Here is a 21,240-nt window from a genome sequence, read left to right on the forward strand (position 1 = left end):
TTCTTTTCTATTCTTTCAGATTATATGTGAGTTCCTGGAGGCATAATAATTCCAGAACCACTTCAAATGTTCCTGCCATCTCAGTCAATCCAGTTTAATCCATTTGGAGATAAATAAGACCCAGGTCTGCTGGTAACTCAGGTCACTCACACATACTGAAAGAAATTTTTTATTCAGTAAAAAAGTCCTGTTATGTTTGGAAATATTCCTTACTCATGTCTCCATCTTACAACTTACTTTGTCAGTCTGTCCACTATCCAATAAGCTACTCACACTTTTTATTATAATCTCCTGAGTTCAGTCATTTCTCTGGGTACTTACTCACCCTTCCTAACCCAAGTCAAAATTTACCTGCTTGTGTTTAATTTCTTCTTAGAATGCAGTTGTTGGTAGATTTCTCTAATTAATATAACAATTCCTTGATGACAGGGACCATGTCTTATATATCTTTATAATCCCCTGGTTATCTAACAGTGTGCTTGGTAAATAGTAATTGTGGAAGAATGAAAGGAAACAGCGTAATACAGTGAGTTCATAAAGTATGTCAATGACTTGCAAGAGATTAATTTAAAATATGATTCAAACCGTGAGTGCCCTGAGCATTAGTATTCTTGCTAAATTTCTGCCACTGAAATGTTTAATATATAAGTGAAAGTAGTTTATATTTTGGATTAGATATAATGCAGTATTCTTAAAATTATACCACATAGGAGATTGTCTTCTTTTTCCATAGGGTAACTATCAATCTTAAGTGCTCTTTCTATTAGGACAATTCTCTTTGAATGAAGGCTTTATATTTGATGGTAAAATTTTCTATGAGAAATAATATCCTCTTTTGAACAACTGTGATAACTGTTTCATTCTTTTTTTTCATTTTCCTAAGAGATTGCATAAAATTAGAAATTTAGGAGTTGTCTGGGAAAACTCATAGTTTAAGCTTCATAGGAGCAGAGGTTCTGTTTCATTCACTGCTGTATTCCCAGTGCCTACCATACAATAGCTGATGAATAAATTAATTTACACAAAATGCTACTGAGAATTAAAAAATGAATTTAGATGAATTCAAGAAAAATCAAGTACCACTGACTGCTCTTAAGTTGGATTTCAATTGAGGACTTCAATTTTAGCAAATTTTAAGGAAGTAATCAGTATGTAATTCCAAGTAAAAATCAGGGAGACAAAATGAAAACAAAACACTTCAGCTTTAAAAACAAATGGCAGTTATGAGATTCTTCAGTGCTGAGAGGGTATCCAGTTCATCCTCGCTTTATCAGCTGAGCACACCCTGGGGCACACACAAAAAATGCTTAATTTTTAAATTTTTAATAAAAAATACCTGTGCTTACTAAATCATAGGTTAAACACAGAAGACATAATTTTGATGTATTAAATATTTTTTCCAGTTATAAATAAGTTTTTTGATGATGCATTGTGACAAAGAATTTTATTTCTGCTTTTCAGAATATTTCAGGTTTGCAAACTGAAGCCAAACTTGTTGGACTGGAACCCATCAGCACCTATTCTATCAGCATATCTGCCTTTACTAAAGTTGGAAATGGCAATCAATTTAGTAACGTAGTAAAATTCACAACCCAAGAATCAGGTTAGATATGGATTTTGGATCCTAAAATGTTTGATTTTGTATTTTAACACTTTTCCCTTTCCTTTCTCAGTTTATTTGACTATCAATATTTAATTGTTCATTCAAAGGGAAGTTGAATTTCAGTGCTTTAAGGATAGGCTGGGTTGTCTTGTTTGCAATTAAATAGATACATATTTACACATGTGTTTTCACTTTGAACTGAGGAAGCTGAAATAAAAGACTACTTTAGGAACAAAGTAGGCTTCTAGATATATGTAAAAATTACCTACTTCTTAGTACCATCTGAGACAGCTGGGAAAAAAAGGAGAAATGAACCATTAATCACTTTTAATAGGTTGATTTATATTTTCATGAAAAAAAATCTGTAATTTTTTAAAGAAGATGTGTTGTGACATTTGAAGAGCACTAGTCAGTATGTAAGCTTTTACTTTCCCGTAGTCCATTTGTGACATGTGGAGGGGACTGTGAAGACTGAAATACCATCGCTCTAATTAAACAACTTACCTGTGCATCACCTACATGTCATAACTCAACTGTGTACTGAATAGTTTTAATTTATAACTGATTTAATGATTTAATACTTTTCCTTCTCTCAACTGGACCATATTTTTTTTTTTTTTTTTTTTTTGCGCGGTACACAGACCTCTCACTGCTGTGGCTTCTCCCGTTGCGGAGCACAGGCTCCGGACGCGCAGGCTCAGCGGCCATGGCTCACGGGCCTAGCCGCTCCGCGGCATGTGGGATCTTCCCGGACCGGGGCACGAACCCGTGTCCCCTGCATCGGCAGGCGGACTCTCAACCACTGCGCCACCAGGGAAGCCCTGGACCATATTTTTAAAGGCAACTCTTACTCACTCTTTTTTTTTTTTTAGTCAATGATTATTGAATAAGCACAAGATCCTGCTCTAGTCATTTCTTCCCTGTACCTCTGGGTGCATTTCTTTTTGTTTTAGTGAATCTCTAAATTGAAATTGGAGACCACTCACTGATAAATTAACCATTTTACATTAATTTATGAATACCTGATACTATTTTCATGGCATGCCTATAAGACAGGCTAAGTAAGTAGTATTTATAGTGGATAAGAGTTCATGCTCTGCAGTCAGTGTCTGGATTGGAATCCAAGTTCTGCGACTTGCTAGTTGTATAACCCTGGCAAAGGCACGTGCCTCCTCTGAGCCTTTGTATCTTTAACTGAAAAGAAACACACATTAGCAGTAGCCACCCAGAAGGTTGTTGGGAAAAATATTTGAAAAGACCCATATGAAGCACCTATTAGTGCTGGACACACAAATACTAAAAAAAACATTACGGTTGCCCCTGTTTCCGTACTTCAGATGAAGAAGCCATGATTCAGGCAGATTAGATGAAAAGGGCTGAGAGAATTAGTGAAGAAACTGAACTAGAACATCAGCGTCTGACCTCTAGTGCAAACTGGACGTGACTGTAGGAAATGCATATCATAACTGAGTGATACTATAGAAAAAGGCTAAACCCGTAAAGAAAAAAACATTTTAACTATTTACACACATATTAGATTGATAAAAATCAAGGCTAATCTTGTAGACAGTATTATGTAAACCAACAAAATTTTTTTTACCAGCAAAATAAAATAATTCCACAAAATCTTATGCCCTGATTGGTTAAATAAAATTCTGAACTTGAAGTGTTATCAGCTGGCTAATTAATTGTTTTTAAGTTTGGAGAGTCAGTGAAATAGATGTTCACAAAATCCAGGTTTATAATCTAAACTTAATTATCAACTGTCTCTTTTTCATTTATTGGTATTAGTATATGTTTTTGAAAATAAGAAAGCAAATAATTAACCATATTTAGCTGCCAGAGCCCTGGATCAGCCTAGGAATTGTCTTTTCTTTCATTTTAAATGCCACCCCCCCAAGTTATTCTCCTTTAGTTTTGATGCCTTTATCTTACAGAGGGAGAAGCGTTTGTAAAGATAGAAATTTACACCATAGGAGAGAACTGTAGGCAAGTCAAAGATTACTTGAATATTCTGTAAATAACTATGTTTTGCACAATGACAAGTTGTTTCTTTTCACTGCTTGCTGTTTGTAATCCACAAATTGACTCTATGCAAATTTTCTTTATAGCTTCCTCTTTTTAGTGTGGCAAAAAGAGCTATGCTTACATTAGGGGACACTATATAATCAGACATTTCCCTGAGAAGTACCCAGTTCAGTGAGGCACCTACATCTACGTTTTGCATTAAAAAGCTCCATCATAAAGTATGGCTAAGACTGCTCCTTCCCATTAAGAGGTAAAGAGGGCAGGCTTCAACCACTGCCTGAGCTTGAGGCTGGCTACATAGTTGCTACTGAGGATTTGAGGATGTGATTGCTGCTTGGGCCTAGGAGAATATTCAGTGATGGATTCAGTATTGTAAGGATTAATATGGTAACATAGAAAATGGGCCAACTGCCATTTGATTCAGCCCATGTTAAGAATTTTTTGAGCGCACATTGAAAGGTTGATATGTTAAATTTTTATTCTGTCTCTACTCCTAAACATGACTTTATCTAGCAATCGCATAATGAAATCATTTATCTACTACATGTGTATAAATTTTAACTTTGGGCATTTGCTTATCTCTTAAGTTCCAGATGTTGTACAGAACATACAGTGTATGGCAACTAGCTGGCAGTCAGCTTTAGTGAAGTGGGATCCACCCAAAAAGGCAAATGGAATAATTACACATTATATGATAACAGTTGAAAGGAATGCTACAAAAATCTCTCCCCAAGATCACATGTATACTTTCATGAAACTTCTCGCCAATACCTCGTATGTCTTTAAAATAAGAGCTTCAACCTCAGCTGGTGAAGGTGATGAAAGTGCATGCAACATCAGCACGCTACCCGAAACAGGTAACTAATGTGAAACAGGTAACTGATCTGAAGCATGTAATCTACCTGAAAGAACTAACCTGAAACACAAAACTGTTCCTGGACTGTGTCCTACGTTTGTCAATAACCTTTGTAATCTTTATAGCACATTTGTCTAAAACTTTAAAAGAAATATTAAAAAATATAACACATACATTTTTTATCCCACATGTTACCTGAGGGCCAGCTGTGTGGTCCATTGAACCACCTCCATAGCACTGGGAGGCTGAAAGGAGGAAAAAAGAGAAAATCTGCTTCATTGTGTTTTTACAAGTATCTATTTCTTATTATACAAACACCAAACTTACTGAACTATGCTGTATTGTAATTTAAAATAGGGAATGAATATGTAACATATATATACACACATACACACACACACATATATATATCTTTTTTTAATTGATTTATGGCATTCTTGATGCTTCCCTGAATTCCAAAGTTGCAGTGTCAGACTCCTTTCATCTACTTCCTTCTCTTTATACCAGCCTTCATCTTTTGTATTATTGGAATAAAAATATCTAGGTCACTAAGCTCTAGTCTTTAAAGAGGAAGACTCTTACTTTCCCTAACAGTGATCCACCCTAAGTCATAATCTCTTTCATCTTCTACCTTCTCTAATATTGTACCTCTTCATATAAATGAAAACCTGACTCCTTCCCAATAACACCACTTCCCTGGAGGTCCTCCCTACTGGGGACTGTAGGTATTGACATAATTGTTTACTTCTGGCACCTCTCGATCCTTATCTTTGAAATATCTTTTAACCCTTTCCTCCTTTTGAAATCAGCATCACCCAATTTTACTCTACTTTTCTATCTTTGAGGCTATAAACCACAGAACTTCAAGACGTGGTGTACCTTCTCTGATTTCAGCATCTTTTTCTCCTCATCCTTTCAAGGCAACATTTCTTGAGACTTTAGTGTCTTACCTATTCATCTGGAATGGACGTGTTGCAACAACAACTATCTCTTGCTCCTTACATCGCAAGGCGTGTCACTGTAACTCATCTTCCAGGAGATTCCCAACTCTGAAAGGACCCCACTGTTTGTTTTCACTGGATGCTGGCTGATGAATAGTGCTGGAGAAAATGTAAATGGTTCTATCTTGTTCAGCTATTCTTTAGCTCTCCCAGTTGCTCCACAATCTACATCCCTGTTTACACTTAATCAGTTTTCCATAGGAAAATTCTGCTCTTACTCTGAACATGGTCTACCCCCACTATGATCCATCTTTGATGTTATTATTCATTTTACTAATAGCATCAAAGAGAATTGATTTGCCTTCCTTCAAAATTTACTGATATCTTTATTTATGCTCTCAAGGTAGCCTCCCTTGGGAATGTCATTGCCTTTCTCTTTTCAGGAATCTAACTGCTCATTTTTGTTTCAAACTCGTGTTTCCTCTAGAACATAACTCCATCAATTTAGTCTACTTTCTCCTGCATTTTATCTTCTTTCTCTGTCTCTTGAATACACAGACACACACCAACAGCCACACAAATTGTTAGAAAATTTCAGCTGAGGACCTGGTTGGTATATCAACCCTAAACATATTCAAAATGGAATTTGTGTAACATGAATTCTCCTTCTCTTCCTCACTTTTCTATACCTGTTCTTTATAATCAGTTGGGGATCAAGCCTCATTTTCTTATGTGATTCTTCCTCCCATCTCTCCTACATATAATCAGAGCTTATCAATTCAGTCTCCACCATGGCTCTGCAATTTGCCCCTTCTTCAACTTGACTGCCCCCATTTTATATCAGACTTGTTGCTTCCTGTAGTAATCCCCTTTGGGGATTCTCATTCAGCCTGCCTGTCAGTACCATCTTTCCACCCACTTATTTTGATTGAATTGGCTCTAACATACAATTTAGAGCATTTATGTGTTGGCTGTTGAATTTTATTACCTGAGGGGTGAGAAGCAGACATGGATATATAGGTATCTGAAGCATAGAGGTGGTAATGAAAGGTACTATGTATAAGAGATGGCCCAGAATACTCCAAATGTTTTACCTATTCTCATCGTGTACCAAATATACCCAGAATTCATCACCAGTTAGATTTGACTTCTGTCTAGCTTTTCATTCTTTTGTTCCTGCACTGCATCTCTTCATATAACTGAAGCCAAACTTTATTTATTCACACATTAGATTTCATGTATTCATTTCAAAAGACATTTATTAAGCACCTGCTATGGGCTAATAATTGATTAGATTCTCTTCTTTAAACTTACTCAATACTTTTCACCATCAGATTGTCCTACTCCCTTTCTACGTCACACAAAATTGTATTAGTTCTTAAAAGCCCAGCTTAAGTGGGTGTGTGTGTGTGTATGTGTGTGAGTGTGTTTAAGTCTTCAATGACATGCTAAGCATTAAAACTACAGATTCCTAGACTTCACCCTAGATTTGGCTGAATCATAGCCTCAAGAGATGAAGCCCAAGAATCTATAGTTTTAAGCATCTCTCTGATGATTCTCTGTAAATTTTCTGAATTACTGGACTAGATTACCCAGGAATTTTGATGGCAGGTGATGTGTAGCAGTGAGGACAGGCAAACAGTGTCAGAGAGGTCCAGAAAGGGGTAGCAGGTGTTTCCTCAGTGGGTGGGCAGCAGATCATTGCTATACAGAGTCTGAGAGAAGGAAATATGTTCAAATGCAGGCAGGTGGTCTGCATCAGGGTGGTCTAGTACCAGGTGAAATGGTCTTGATCATTGGACGGGAGCTGAGTCCTAGAGAACTGGCAATGAAAGACAGGACAGTAATTCTGAGATAAATGAGAGGTTCAGAACTCAGAGAACAAGGCAGAGGACTCATTATTATTGATTCCACTGGTACTCAAGGTGACTGCTCAGTCACAGGAATGAAGCAGAAGTTTAATTAGTAGAACAGAGATGCATAATCAAAGTATATACACTTGATGTAGGGCCACCTGAACTTAAGGACAGGTCTTTGTTAAAAAAAAAATCCTTTAAGGATTTGAATTAGATTTTAAGTCAGGATTAAAAGATCGCATGAATGGAGACTGAAGGAATTCTAAACCAATGAATTAGGAAGGTATTAGGCATATTGTACCATGTATTATGTGCTCCCTTACTACTGAAGACAAATGTTGCTCAAAGTTTGGACTGCTGACTCTCCCTGCATCAGAAGGTACATCCCCGAGGCCCTACTCTAGACCTGTGGAATCAGAGTTTGGAAAATAAAACTCACAAATCTTCCTTTAAACAAGGTATGTGAGGTGAGAGACAGTGCTGAAATTTGAGAACCATTCTATTCCACTGTATACTCTTTGCTTGTGGGGCTATGTCTTATTTGTCTTTATTTTACTCACAGTTCATAGCAAAGAGCCTTGGGCATTCTAGGCACTCAGATTTTTGTAAAAGAAAGAAATGAATTGTTTTCTCATGAAATTCATAATTTTTCATAAGGGTGTTACTCCACTGCAATGTATTATTTCCACACTTTCATCAGGCAAAATTATAGATATTTTCTCCCAGGCAAATGTAAGTTTTTTCAATTCAGGAGAGTCATTCATATGAAACATGAGTATTAACTGCTGCTTTAAAAATATTTAAATAATTTGTTTATCTTTAAAATTAATTTTCAGATCTAGCATGTAATTGTATTTATGATTACAATTTTTACTAGGTAAATAATTTGCTTTTATCTGGGTTCACATGAATTGTTTGTTGATAAGACATTAGTAGGAACTGGAGATTCATTGTTCAGAATGGAAGCAGTTTTATAGCTGTTGCAAACTTCTAATTTATGGTGGTCTAAGATTAGTCACAGTGTAAAGTCAGCTGTGAGTCACTGACTCTGTACTTCTGACATGAAGTGAAATGAAATTTGGCTCACTCCCTTGCTGCCTAGTGTCTGACCTTAACATTCCTTCCAGGGATTATTGGGTATTTTTCTCAGTGTAAACTTGGTCATATTGGGCACAGTTAAACATGCATCATGGATGATTGAATTTATGAGGAGATTAGTGTTCAGTGTCTAAACTGGTTCCATTGTCGCAGTCAAACACGTCAGAATAAGGCAAATACAGATGAAGGCCCCCAAACCTGGTAATTTTAATAGCATTTTCTGTCCAAGTATATTATATGTACCAATAAAAATATTATAGCAAGTTCAAGTGCATACAAGACTTAACTTTTAAAATCTCAAATTAGTTCAAAATGCATGCACTTCTCCTATTATTTTCAAATCTTAGTAAATATGGTGATTTAATATTGAGTTTGAAAATTTGTCTTTTTTTTCCTGGAAGATAATTTTACAGTTTGGATTTATTCAAAGCTCTTCCAAGTTCAGTAATTTAGAATCAAAAGAGGAAAATAAGCTATATCCCTTGGATGCCCAGAACTTAATTGAAGGAAAGTGAAATACTCAGTTGTGGTTTTTAGGGGTGTTATTTTCAGCAGTGATTTCTTTATTAGCTTTTTGTTCAGTAGGAGGTATTAGGCACCTAGATGGACCCACTGGAAGTCCACTGAGCTTGCAGATATTTTAATGGATCAGCACCGAATGGGAGTGTGTTTAATATCCCTGTTTTTTTCCCCTTCTACACTTGGTTGTTTCAAATAACTGTACTGTTTAATAGCATATATGTAAACTCTCAGGCCTCTTCTACAAAGCCATGACCGCCATTCCCCTAAGAAGTATTTAAGAAATGTATTTGTTACGTACTTTATTTGGATCCCTATTTTGTGGGCCTCTGTGAGCAGTGTAGAGATTACTGGGCGAACTGTGATTAGGACAAAATCTAACTCCCATTTACCAGCTTTTTTAAAAAAATAAGATATACCATTTATAAGAATTTAGACCATTCTTAAGTACCATTTAATAGAGTGGATGTGGATGGTAAAAGTTTTCTCAAGGTTGCAAATTAATGTGCTAATTCAAAAGAAGTTTACTTTTTCCTTTGTCTGCATCCCAGTGACCTTGCTCTCCTCAGTCGAGATGAGAAGTCAGACATGCAGGAAAATTGTGTGATCCTGTTTGTTCTTAAGCAAGTGAATTGGCACATTTCTACTTACCAGTCAGTAATTGTAGAAAGCACAAAAGCCATTATAGTTGCCTGTCATGGATCAGAGAGAAATAGCTATTAGCATTGCTACTTTAATTGAAGTTCAAATGCTTTACAAAATATATTTCATACAGACTTAATTATTAAATATAATACTTTCCTTAAGAGTGAACATCAGGTGAAAAGTATCCTTTATACTTGTGGTGTGGTGGACATTTGACCAGTATATACTCATGTAATGCTTACTGAGTCCAGGCTTTCTGTTTGGGGTTCAAGACTCAAGTTTGAATCCCAAATGGCATTGGTGATCTCGGCTCTGCAGGTCCAAATAACTCCACCATTATTGTAAAGACGTATCTAATAAATATAAAGCAATTAAACACAAACCTACATAAATATGTCAGTTGTGTGGATTGAAGATTGAATCAAATAGGAATTCAGGAGAAATATCTTTTATGGAAGGCCATATTGAAGAAGTGGAATAGGAACTGGATGTTGCTTATTGATAGCTTTGGAATTGCTTTATAGAAGTTTAGACTCAGTAACCTAATTAGAAGATGATGATATGGTTTTGAAACTTGAATTTCATAGTCAGGTATACTAATATTTACTTACATTTACCTGGTATAGATTAATAAAATAGCTAAGTTTACTAAATATTCTTTTTGTTGTTCCTCAATATGCTATGAGAAAATGTCAGTTGTACATATCAAAGAACATTCTTCTTTTTATTTGAGCAATCTTAGATGGCGGAGGTTAGGTAGACCTGAAGATTATGGGTATGCTAAAGCACTTATGGTAAGCCACTCTGCGGCCCCATCGCTATTCATGAAAAATGGTGAGATAGATAGAGGGGAGTAAATAGAAATTCCAAGACACAGCAAGGGAAAACACATAGTAGTACAAAGGAATGTAATAAGGGGTCAAGGCTGAGATGGAAGCCTGACTAGAGGGTGCTGTATTGAAAAGAGTATAGGACGTGAGATCGAATAACTCAGGTAGACCTTACTCTGCTTTGTATAGTTGTAGCAGAAATTTGAATACAATATTATGGAAAATAGGGTACTCTGCTAAATTTAGAGTAGGAAGCAACATAAATTGACTCTGAAAACAGTGATTTTTTTTTGGTCGTTTTCCTAAAACCCTGCAGTAATCTCTTCAGATGGAGAAGGATTTGTTCATTACCAATTTACTGAATCTCCCAAATCATAAAGAATAAAATCCACAGTCATTTTAATGGTCCGTAAGGTCCTTTTTCAACCCAGCATTCTCTTCCCTAGTAATGTATGTGTCTCTTCTTTCATCTTTGAAAAGAAATTTAGCCTCAAATATCACCTCTTCAAAGAGGATCTAACTTATTTATGATTAAAACTCCTCCCAGCTAGAATTTTCTATGCCTCTTTCTTGCTTTACTTTTCTCTGTTATAGGTATCATTATCTGTGGATCTGTCCTCATTACAGTGCATGCTCCATGAGAACAGGGATTTTCCTTTGTGCAGTTCACCCTTATTTTCAGTGCCCAGGAATGCATCTGGCGTACAGTGATACTCAATAAATATATTATTAAAGAATGAATGAATCAGTCAATCAATATACAGGCCTAGAAGAGTGATAGAGACACAGTGAACACTCAGTATGCATACTTTGGGTGCCTGAAGTAGAAACTTTCAGCCACAAAATTATGTTTAGACAATTATGTGGTAAAATATCTAAGAAAGGCATGTCTTCTGTGGTAAATCTTTTTAATTAAACTTTTTATTTTGAGATAGTTATAGAGTCACGTGCATATATAAGAAATAATATAGGGAACTCCTGTGCTCCCTTTATCTAGTTCCCTCCAATGGGAACATCTCATAAGACTGCAGTGCAGTGTTACAACCACCATATTTATATCAGTGCAATCAATATAGAGAATATTTAATGAGAATAATTTCTCATGTTGCCTTTTTATGGCCACACCCAACTCCTGCCCACTCTCCTTGTACTTCTGCTCATCTTAACCCTCTGATAACCACTAATTTGCTCTCCATTTTCTGTAATATTGTCATGTTAAGAATGTTATATAAATTTTTTTGTACTGATTGATATGTTCATGTAATTTTCTTGTTAATATGGCTTGTCGATATGGTGGATTAAATGGATTGATTTTCTAATACTGAACAAACCTTTGGTCTCTGGAATCAACCCCACTTGATCATGGTGTACTTCTTTTTACTTATTACTGATTTCTATTTGCTAATAGTTTGTTAAAAATTATTGCATCTATATTCGTGAGGGATATTGGTCTGCAGTTTTGCGGAGGTTTTTTTTTTTTTCACTGTCTTTGTCTAGTTTTGGTATCAGGGTGATGGTGGCCTTATAGAATGAGTTTGGGAGTGTTCCTTCCTCTGCCATTTTCTGGAATAGTTTCAGAAGGATAGGTGTTAACTAAGAGAAGTCTCTAAAGTGTTAACTTTAGAGAAGTCTAAATGTTTGATAGAATTCACCTGTGAAGCCATCTGGTCTTGGACTTTTGTTTGTTGGGAGTTTTTTAAATCACAGTTTCAATGTCAGTACTTGTGATTGGTCTGTTCATATTTTCTATTTCTTCCTGATTCAGTCTTGGGAAATTGTACCTTTCTAAGAATTTGTCCATTTCTTCTAGGTTGTCCATTTTATTGGCATATAGCTGCTTGTAGTAATCTCTCATGATCCTTTTATTTCTATGTCCGTTGTAACTTGTCCTTTTTCATTTCTAATTTTATTGATTTGAGCCCTCTTTCTTTTTTTCTTGATGAGTCTCACTGTCTTTGTCTAGTATCAGTATCAGAGAATACTAGCTTTATAATACAAATCTCTTCTAATTTCTGGAAGAGATTGTGTAGAATTTGTGTTAATTCTTCTTTAAACATTTGGTTGAGTTCTCCAGTGAAACTATCAAGGCATGGAGATCTCTTTTTGGGGAGTTTTAAAATTATGTTTAAGTGTTCTCAGCATGCAAAGTTGGAGCTGAAATGTTTATCGAATCAGTTGCAGAAAGTGGTACTTGTAAATAATACATTTGTCAAAAAGGAAGTCTCAAGAGACATAATGAAATATGGTAAACTAAAATGTGTTGAATTGATATGAGATGAAAATACGATATATCGAAATGTGTGAAACAGTTAAAGCAGTGAAGAGAGGGAAATTTGTAGCATTAAATACATACATTGGAAAAGTCTCAGATCGATAATCTAAGGTTCTCCCCTCCACTAGAGGCTAGAAAAAGAAAAGGAAGATATAGTGAAGGAAGTGAATAATAAAAATAAGAACAGAAATCAGTGAAATTGAAAACAGAAAAACAGTAGGAAAAATCAGTTAAACAAAACTGGTTCTTCAAAAAGATGAAATTGACAAATGTCTAGCGAGCCCGACAAAGAAAAAAAGAAGTCACAAATTACCAATATTTAGAAATGAAATCACTGCAGACATCAAAAGGATAATAAGGGAATAATATCAAGAATTTTACACCTTAGATGAAATGAACTTACTCTCTTTTTTACTGGAGTATAGTTGCTTTACAATGTTGTATTAGTTTCTGCTGTACAATGAAGTGAATCAGCTTTATGTATACATATATCCCCTCCCTCTTGGATCTCCCTCCCACCCCCCTCCCATCCCACCCCTCTAGGTCATCACAGAGCACCAAGCTGAGCTCCCTATGCTATACAGCAGTTTCCCACTAGCTATCTATTTTACACATGGTAGTGTATATATGTCAGCCCCAATCTCCTGATTCGTCCCACCCTCCTCTTGCCCCCCTGTGTCCACATATCCGTTCTCTTCGTCTGCATCTCTATGCCTGCCCTGCAAATAGGTTCATCTGTACCATTTTTCTAGATTCCACATATATGCATTAATATATGAACTTACTCTTTAAAATCACAATGACCACAGCTCAGTTAATATGAAATACATGATTTGACTAGTCCTATAACTATTAAGGATACTAAATTTGTGATGGTTTCCTTTGATAGCACTCTGGTAGAGAAAAGGAGGGCACCTCTCCATTACCGCCAGATGTATGTAGAAATCCAAATTCCCCACTTGGCCTCTGCTGACACCCAAGGGGAGGATGTTGGGTGAGCATGAGAAACAGGGTTGCCCACCAGGCTTCCACTAAGAAGGATAGGAGTGCCTCCTATTCTTCCTACATATTCTCCACTGACACGGTGGAGGGGACTTACTACCTCCGGAAGGGGTGAAAGTTCTGGCTCCCTATTTTACCTCACTCTATCAAGGATGGTTGAGGAACCTCACTACCACCTAGTAAAGGCAGACTAGGTTCTTCATTTGACCTTTGTCGTCATGGGAGGGAGTGGGACCACAGCTTTTTTCTGTAGTTTTTGGGTAGAGTTGTTATTGTCTAAAAGTTTTCTGTCTTGCCAGGCTGCACTGTTTTTTTTTTCTGTTAGAGGGAGGAGGCTTTTTCTGAGGCTTTTTTAGTCTGAGCTGGTTGGCATTTGGAGATTGCTGGCCTTGGGGATATACAAGGCAAAAAGAAAAGCCAGGAGCTCACCACTGTGTTGTTCCCTGGGTCGTGAGTTCCCTAGTTGCTTTGCCTTCTCACCACCTTTCAGAGTCTTCTTATGTTTGTTTCATATTTAATGTCCAAGGTTTTAGTTGTACTCCGTGGAGGGAACTGGGAAAATATATCTACTCCATCTTCAAAGCCTGAAGTTCATTTGTGGGGATATGCTTAATATCACGTGTGGTACCCTTTTAAATCCATATATTCAAGATTAAGTTATTTAATACATATGAAGTACTCTGCCAGAGACTACTGGTAAGACTATGATGAAACAAAATTATATTCATGTGCTTTTAAAATTTAGAATTATATAATTTTAGATCTTTATTGGATTTCGAAGATAACCCCATTCAGCCATTTCATTTTGCAAGCATGGAAAATGAAGCACAGAGGTTTAGTGTCTGCTGAGAGTGTGCTTTAACTAATTATTAGCAGAACTCTTACTAATCCAGAACTCTTTCTACCGTATCATGATACTTCCCTTACATTAGAAATTCAACCGATCATTTGTGTTTACTGGAATTAAAATGTTTTTCACATTTTTTCACAGTATCTAAATAGAGTCATTATGGAGTGGGGAAATTCAGGTTCATCATATGAATTTAATTTATACAGGGATATATATGTTCTGAGTATATACATACTTTTGTCCAAATATGGTTTTAAAATTTAGGAAAACTAAATTTCTGTTATCAAATATGTGCTTAACCTATAATACTAAAAATACTATGAGTTAATATAGTAAGATCTGTAAAATACTGAAGCCATTCTGGGAAATTTTATACTTTCTAGTCACATATCACATTTTTTATCCTGGATCAGTTCCAAAAGTGTAATCTTTGCTATTATGAATTTCTGTCTTAGGTATCAAATTATAAATTATAAATTTAAAAGTCCTTTTAAATGCAATTCCTTTTGTAAAATAATGAACCTGAGTTACTCTGCATAATTCTCCTTGACCCCACTGATGCTCTAATACCTTTCATTAAGTGGAGTCCAGGCAACCACTCTTTTCTTCATCCCAGCTCCAGCTAAGGCCAGCTGTTCTTCAAGCAACATTTTTATTAACTTATTTAGGAACTGGGGCATATCTTATTACCCTATTTTCCATTCCTGTCCTATGCAGCTGTAGTTGATACTTTTCATAACAGCCTTTACATATCAACCTCCTCCTCCATTTCACCTCATTTTTTTCTTATTCTCTTTTACTTCCCTTTTTAAGTAAATTATGCACGTGTGTGTGCATGCAAAAGCCCCTCTTCTTTCTTTCTTTCTGGTAGCCATACGACTTGAAAGCTTCAAGAATGTGCTCCTTGTTTCTATGAGATTATAAGCTTCAGGGAAAAACATTTACTAATGGTGGAAAAACTCTGAAATGTAGAATAAATGAGTTTTAATGATAGCAATATTTCATTAACAATATTACGTTAATTTAGACAATTTAAAAATGCAATATGAATACAAAGAAAAGGTTTTAAACAAATAGTAGGTTGTGCAAATTATCATTAATCTCAAAATATTACAAGTTTCATGGTATATAAGAAAACAACTTTTGGAGGAAGCTATTCTATAAATATAAGACATGCATAAATAGCAGCCACTTTTAGAATTCAAATAAAATAACGTTTCTTAGTATATTAATGTTATGGTAATTTGAATATTCACCACCTCCTATTCACTGCATCCTTGATTCACCCATTAGTTCGGTGCCTGGATACCTTATTACGAAGAATTACTACTTTAAAGGCAATTTGCAGTGTTAGAAAGATAAATGTAATTCCATATGGATCACAATAATGAAATCCATACCAGTTAAAGGATATGTTAAAAAACAGTAGCCCAATTTTCTGACATTTATTACTAATTAAATTAGCCTACTTTAGATAGGATTTTTTTAAAAGCGAAGGTTGTTAGTAATTTTTAAAATGTAACTACATTAATATTTTCTATGTATGACAGTCTGACATTTTTAAAGTTTAGCCTGAAATTTAAAACTAACTTTGTATTTAGGATGTTATTACAGAGAAGTTATTAACTGTGTGAGACATACTCCGTAGAAGCTGGATGCTCTTCTTACAAGTACTATTAGAAAATTTGTCTGAAGATTGAACAGTTACCAAAAGAGAATTGAAAGTAGTTGTTGACGTACTTGGACTAATCTATAAGGCTTCTTTTCTAGTATGGATACATGAGAAATACGATAAAGCTCATGATTTTTTCCATAATGTCTAGATTTATAAAATATTAGCTAGAAAGTATTAGTATCTAGGATTTTAATTTTCTATATGAATGTATAACATTTTGAATATTGTTGGTACGATTTAATGGGAAAGCCTTTTTCTTTTCATTTTTTTAACATTTTCTAATTATGGGAAATTATTTTATATACAGTGAGATGCACAGAACTTAATTATACAATTAAATGAGTTTCCACACATGTATACAGCCATGTAACCACCACTCAGCAACATATAGAATATTTCCATCTTCCACAGAAAGTTCCCTTGGACACCCACTCCCAACGGCAACCACGATCCTGATTTCAATCAACATAGATTAGTTTCAGTTGTTCTTGAGCTATATTTACTCTTTTATGTCTGGTCTATTTCTTTCAACATAATTGTGAAGCTCATGTTGTTGAGGGTTTCAGTAATTTGTTCTTTTTATTATTGAGTCATTTTCCACCATTTTAATATCCCTTTTTTTTTTTTTTAAAGATGTTGGGGGTAGGAGTTTATTAATTATTTATTTGTTTTTGCTGTGTTGGATCTTCGTTTCTGTGCGAGGGCTTTCTCTAGTTGTGGCAAGCGGGGGCCACTCTTCATCGCAGTGCGCGGGCCTCTCACTATCGCGGCCTCTCTTGTTGCAGAGCACAGGCTCCAGACGCGCAGGCTCAGTAGTTGTGGCTCACGGGCCTAGTTGCTCCGCGGCATGTGGGATCCTTCCAGACCAGGGCACAAACCCATGTCCCCTGCGTGGGCAGGCGGACTCTCAACCACTGCACCACCAGGGAAGCCCTGTTTTCTTTTGATGGACATATGGATTGTTCCATACTAAGTGTTATGAATAAAACTGTTATAGATATTTTTGTATAAAACTTTTTTGTGGACTTGCTGGGTCATAGTCCAGATGGATGTTTAACTATTCAAGAAACAGATGATTTTCAAGTGGTTGTTCTATTTTAAATACTCACCCAACAGCATATGTGAGAGTTCTAATTACTTCTCGGTATCAGCAGAATTTGGTATTATCAGTCTTTTTTAATTTTAGACAGTCTAGCTGGTATAAAAGAACTTCTATCTTATTGTAAGTTTAATTTTCATTTCAGTGATGACTAATGATGTTAAATCCTTTAACATGGTTATTGATAATTCATATAAAGACAGTCTTTGCTTTACCTGATAGTGTGGGACCATAAAAATGACTGTAAAGCTGTCTGTAAAATGTGTGCAAAGCAACCTTAATAATCAATAGGGAAAATGATGATTGTTCCATAACCTTCAAAGTTTTTTGTCACTACATTAAAAACTCTCTTACTGTCAGTTATAAATATATAGGAAATGAAAAAAACAACAAAAACAATATTTAGTACACTGTAATTTAAAACATTAGAAATAACTGAGAATGAAAGCTTTCACTTTATTAAAAACATCAAGAGTGGTTACTTGCTTTTTCTCACTGTTTAGCTTATGATATAGAGAGAGCATCTTTTCTATGACTTGGCAAAGTTTGGATTAGCTTTGAACATGCATATGGGCACGTGACATATGCACATGGGAGATAAGGAGGCCATATAACTACACACTTTGCTGCTTGTGCATGAACTAAATAACAGATGCACAGTGACCAATCAATGATAGGTTTCAAAAGAAATGATATTATTGGTCTCTGATTATGATGTACATCTGTGTGTGTGTGTGAAACCAAATCATTTTTTATTTATTTGTTTTAAACTTTTTATTTTATATTGGTGTACAATTAACAATGTTGTGTATCTATTCTTTTTAAAATTATTTTCCCAATTAGGTTGTACAGAATATTGAGTAGAGTTTCCTGTGCTATACAGTAGGTCTTTGTTGGTAGCAATTTTGTGGACAGGAGAGCTAGCAGTGAAGTACTTTATACAAGAACTCATAGTTAATGTATAAAGGTAACAAAGTTTAACCCCTGTTTTGGGCAGACAGGTGTTATTTAATTAAACCATAAAAACAGAAATTCAAGCATATTAGAACATGCAACGTGAGGATTGTTCTGTCATTTTTGACAGGTTTTCATTCAAGTCTTTAGCCCATTTTGTATTGAGTTGCTTTTCTTTTTGGTGTTGAGTTATAGGAACTGTTTATATATTTTGAATACAAGTCCTTTATTAGATGTATATATAACAAATATTGTCTCTTAGTCAATGGCTTGATTTTCTATTTCCTTAATGGTACCTTTGGATGAGCAGATTATTTTAATTTTGATGAAATCCAAAGTAGCAATTTTTAATTTCACATTAGTACATTTTGTGTCCTAAGAAATATTGTCTACTTCAAGATCATGAAGATATTATCCTGTCTTTTATACTAGAAATTTTACAGTTTTAGCTTTTATATTTATATCCATAATTCATCTCAAATTTTGTGTATGTGTATAGTATGAGATATGATTTAAAGTTCCTTTTCAATATATTCATTCAATTTTTCCAAAACTTTTTAAAAGACTTTCCTTTTCCCTACTGAATTACCTTGGTAGCTTTGTCAAAAATCAGTTGACTCTATGCACTTGAATCTCTTTCTGGAATATATTCTCTTCCATTGATTTGTATACCTTTATGAATACCACACTGTGTTGATTACTACAGTTTTATAACAAATCTTGAAATCAGGTAGTGTAGGTTCTACAAATGTGTTCTTTTTCAAGGTTTTAGCTATTTTAGTTCTTTGTATTTCCATATACATTTTATTATTAGAATCACCTTGTTGATTTTTACCAAAAAAAACCCTGTGGCATTTTCATTGGGATTGCATTTAATCTATTCATGCATTTAGGGAGAAATGCCATCTTAATATTGAGTTATCTGGTCCATGAACATGGTATATGTCTCTATTTTTAGACTCTAATTTCTTTCGGCAGTGCTTTGTAGTTTTCAGCAAATGAATTTTACATGTCTTTTGTTAAAATTATTCCTATTTAACGTTTTAATTTTAGTCACCAGTTGTTTGATGTAGAATCTAGAAATACAGTTGATTTTGTTTATTGGTATTGTGTCCTACAACTGCTAAATTTGCTTATTAGTCCAAGAAGGGTTTTGTTATATATTGCTTTAGAATTTTCTACATTTAAAAATGTCACTTCATCTACAATTAGGGTAATTTTTATCTCTTTCTTTCTAAGCCCTGTGACTTTTTTCCCTTACCATATTGCACTGGCCAGACTCTCTGGTACTATATTAAATAGAAGTAGTAAAAGCAGACATCCTTGCATTGTTCCCAATCAAAAGGGGAAGCATCCATCCTTCACTATTTTGTATGATGTGTGCTGTAGGATATCTGTAGATGCCCATGATCGAATGCTTTTTTCTCTTTTATTCTGTTACTGTGGTAAATTATATGATTAGCTTTTTTAATATTAAGTGAAATTTACCTTCCTGGGATAGACCACACTTGATCAGATGCACTATACTTTTATATATGGCTTGACAAGTGTTTACAAATTTTATTAATTTTTCTGAAGAACTAATTTTTGAATTTGTTAATATTCTCTTTTATTTATCTATTTTCTATTTCACTGAGTCCTGATCTTTATTATTTTCTTCCCTCTAAATATTCTGCTTTTAATATGCTCTTTTTTTCTGTATTTTTATCATAATTTTCTTTCTGTCTTTTTTCCCCAGCTTTATTGAGGTATGATTCACGAATAAACATTGCATATATTTAAGGTATACAGTGCAGTGCTTTGATATATGTATACATTGTGAAATGATTCCCCCAATCAAGCTAACTAACCTGTCCATCACCTCACATATTTACCTTTTGTGTGTGTGTGTGTGGTGAGAACACTTAAGATCTACTCTCTTAACACATTTCAAGTATGTAATATTGATACATCATTATTAACTATAGTCACCATGCTGTACATTAGCTTTTTCATATAACTTATTCATATAACTGAAAGTTGTACCCTTTGACAAACATCCCACTATCTCCCCTCCACTCCCCTGGCCCCTGGCAATCACTGTTCTATTCTGTTTCCATGAGTTTGACTTTTTTAGAGTCCATCCATAAGTGAGATCTTGCAGTATTTATCTTCTTGTAGCTAGTTAATCTTACTTTACATAATGATTTTAAGCCTTTCTTCTTTTCAAATATAATCATTTACAGCTATAAATCTCCTAATAATTATATATCACAAATTTTGACTTCTTTTGATAAAAATATTCTCTAATTTCCTTTGAAATTTCTCCTTTGAGCCATGGTTATTTAAAAATATATTTAATTTCTAATATTTGAGACTTATCTAGATAGCCACATGTCATCAATTTTTCATTTATTGCCATTATTGTTAGAGAATATGTCTGTAACACTTAATTTTTAAAAATTAGTTGGGGCAGTTTCTGTGGCTCAGCATATAATTTATCTTGTTGAATATTCTTCCATGCACACTTGAAATAATGTCTATTCTTCAGTTGTTGTCCATAATGTTCTATGTATTAATTCAGTGTGATAATGTTTTGCAAATCTGTATTCTTACCACTTTTCAACAAAAATTATTCGATATATTATTGATAAGGAAATATTAAAATATCCAAATATATTGTGGATTTGTCTATTTCTTCAAGTCTGTCAGTATTTGGTTCATGTACTTCAAAGTTTTTTATTAAACACACACATATTATAATTGTTATAACTTCCTAACTGATCCATTAATCATTATAAACTGTCTCTTTTATCTTTAGATCACTCCTTGTCTTAAAGATTCTTTAGTCTGGTATTAATATAGGCACATGCTCTTTAGTTTACTGTTTGCTTTGTATGTTTTTTTCTATCTTTACTTTTGAATTATTTGTATCATATTTAATTTGTGTGTCTGGTGGACAAATTATGTCTCTTGTGGGCAGCATATAATTGGGTCTTTTATTTTTATCTTACTTGACAATCTCTGTTTTCT

General features: G+C 34.6%; 1 protein-coding gene across 1 annotated transcript in view; it reads left to right on the forward strand.

Moving 5' to 3' along the window:
* PTPRQ (protein tyrosine phosphatase receptor type Q) overlaps positions 1-21,240 on the forward strand; it is a 239,279-nt gene that overhangs the window by 115,387 nt on the left and 102,652 nt on the right. The window contains exons 28-29 of the mRNA XM_067698707.1: positions 1,462-1,603; positions 4,219-4,488. Coding sequence (XP_067554808.1) covers positions 1,462-1,603; positions 4,219-4,488 — 412 coding nt within the window. The remainder of the gene's footprint in view (positions 1-1,461; positions 1,604-4,218; positions 4,489-21,240) is intronic.

This window comes from Pseudorca crassidens, chromosome 11 (genome assembly GCF_039906515.1).
Source record: "Pseudorca crassidens isolate mPseCra1 chromosome 11, mPseCra1.hap1, whole genome shotgun sequence".
Classification (NCBI taxonomy): Eukaryota; Metazoa; Chordata; class Mammalia; order Artiodactyla; family Delphinidae; genus Pseudorca; species Pseudorca crassidens.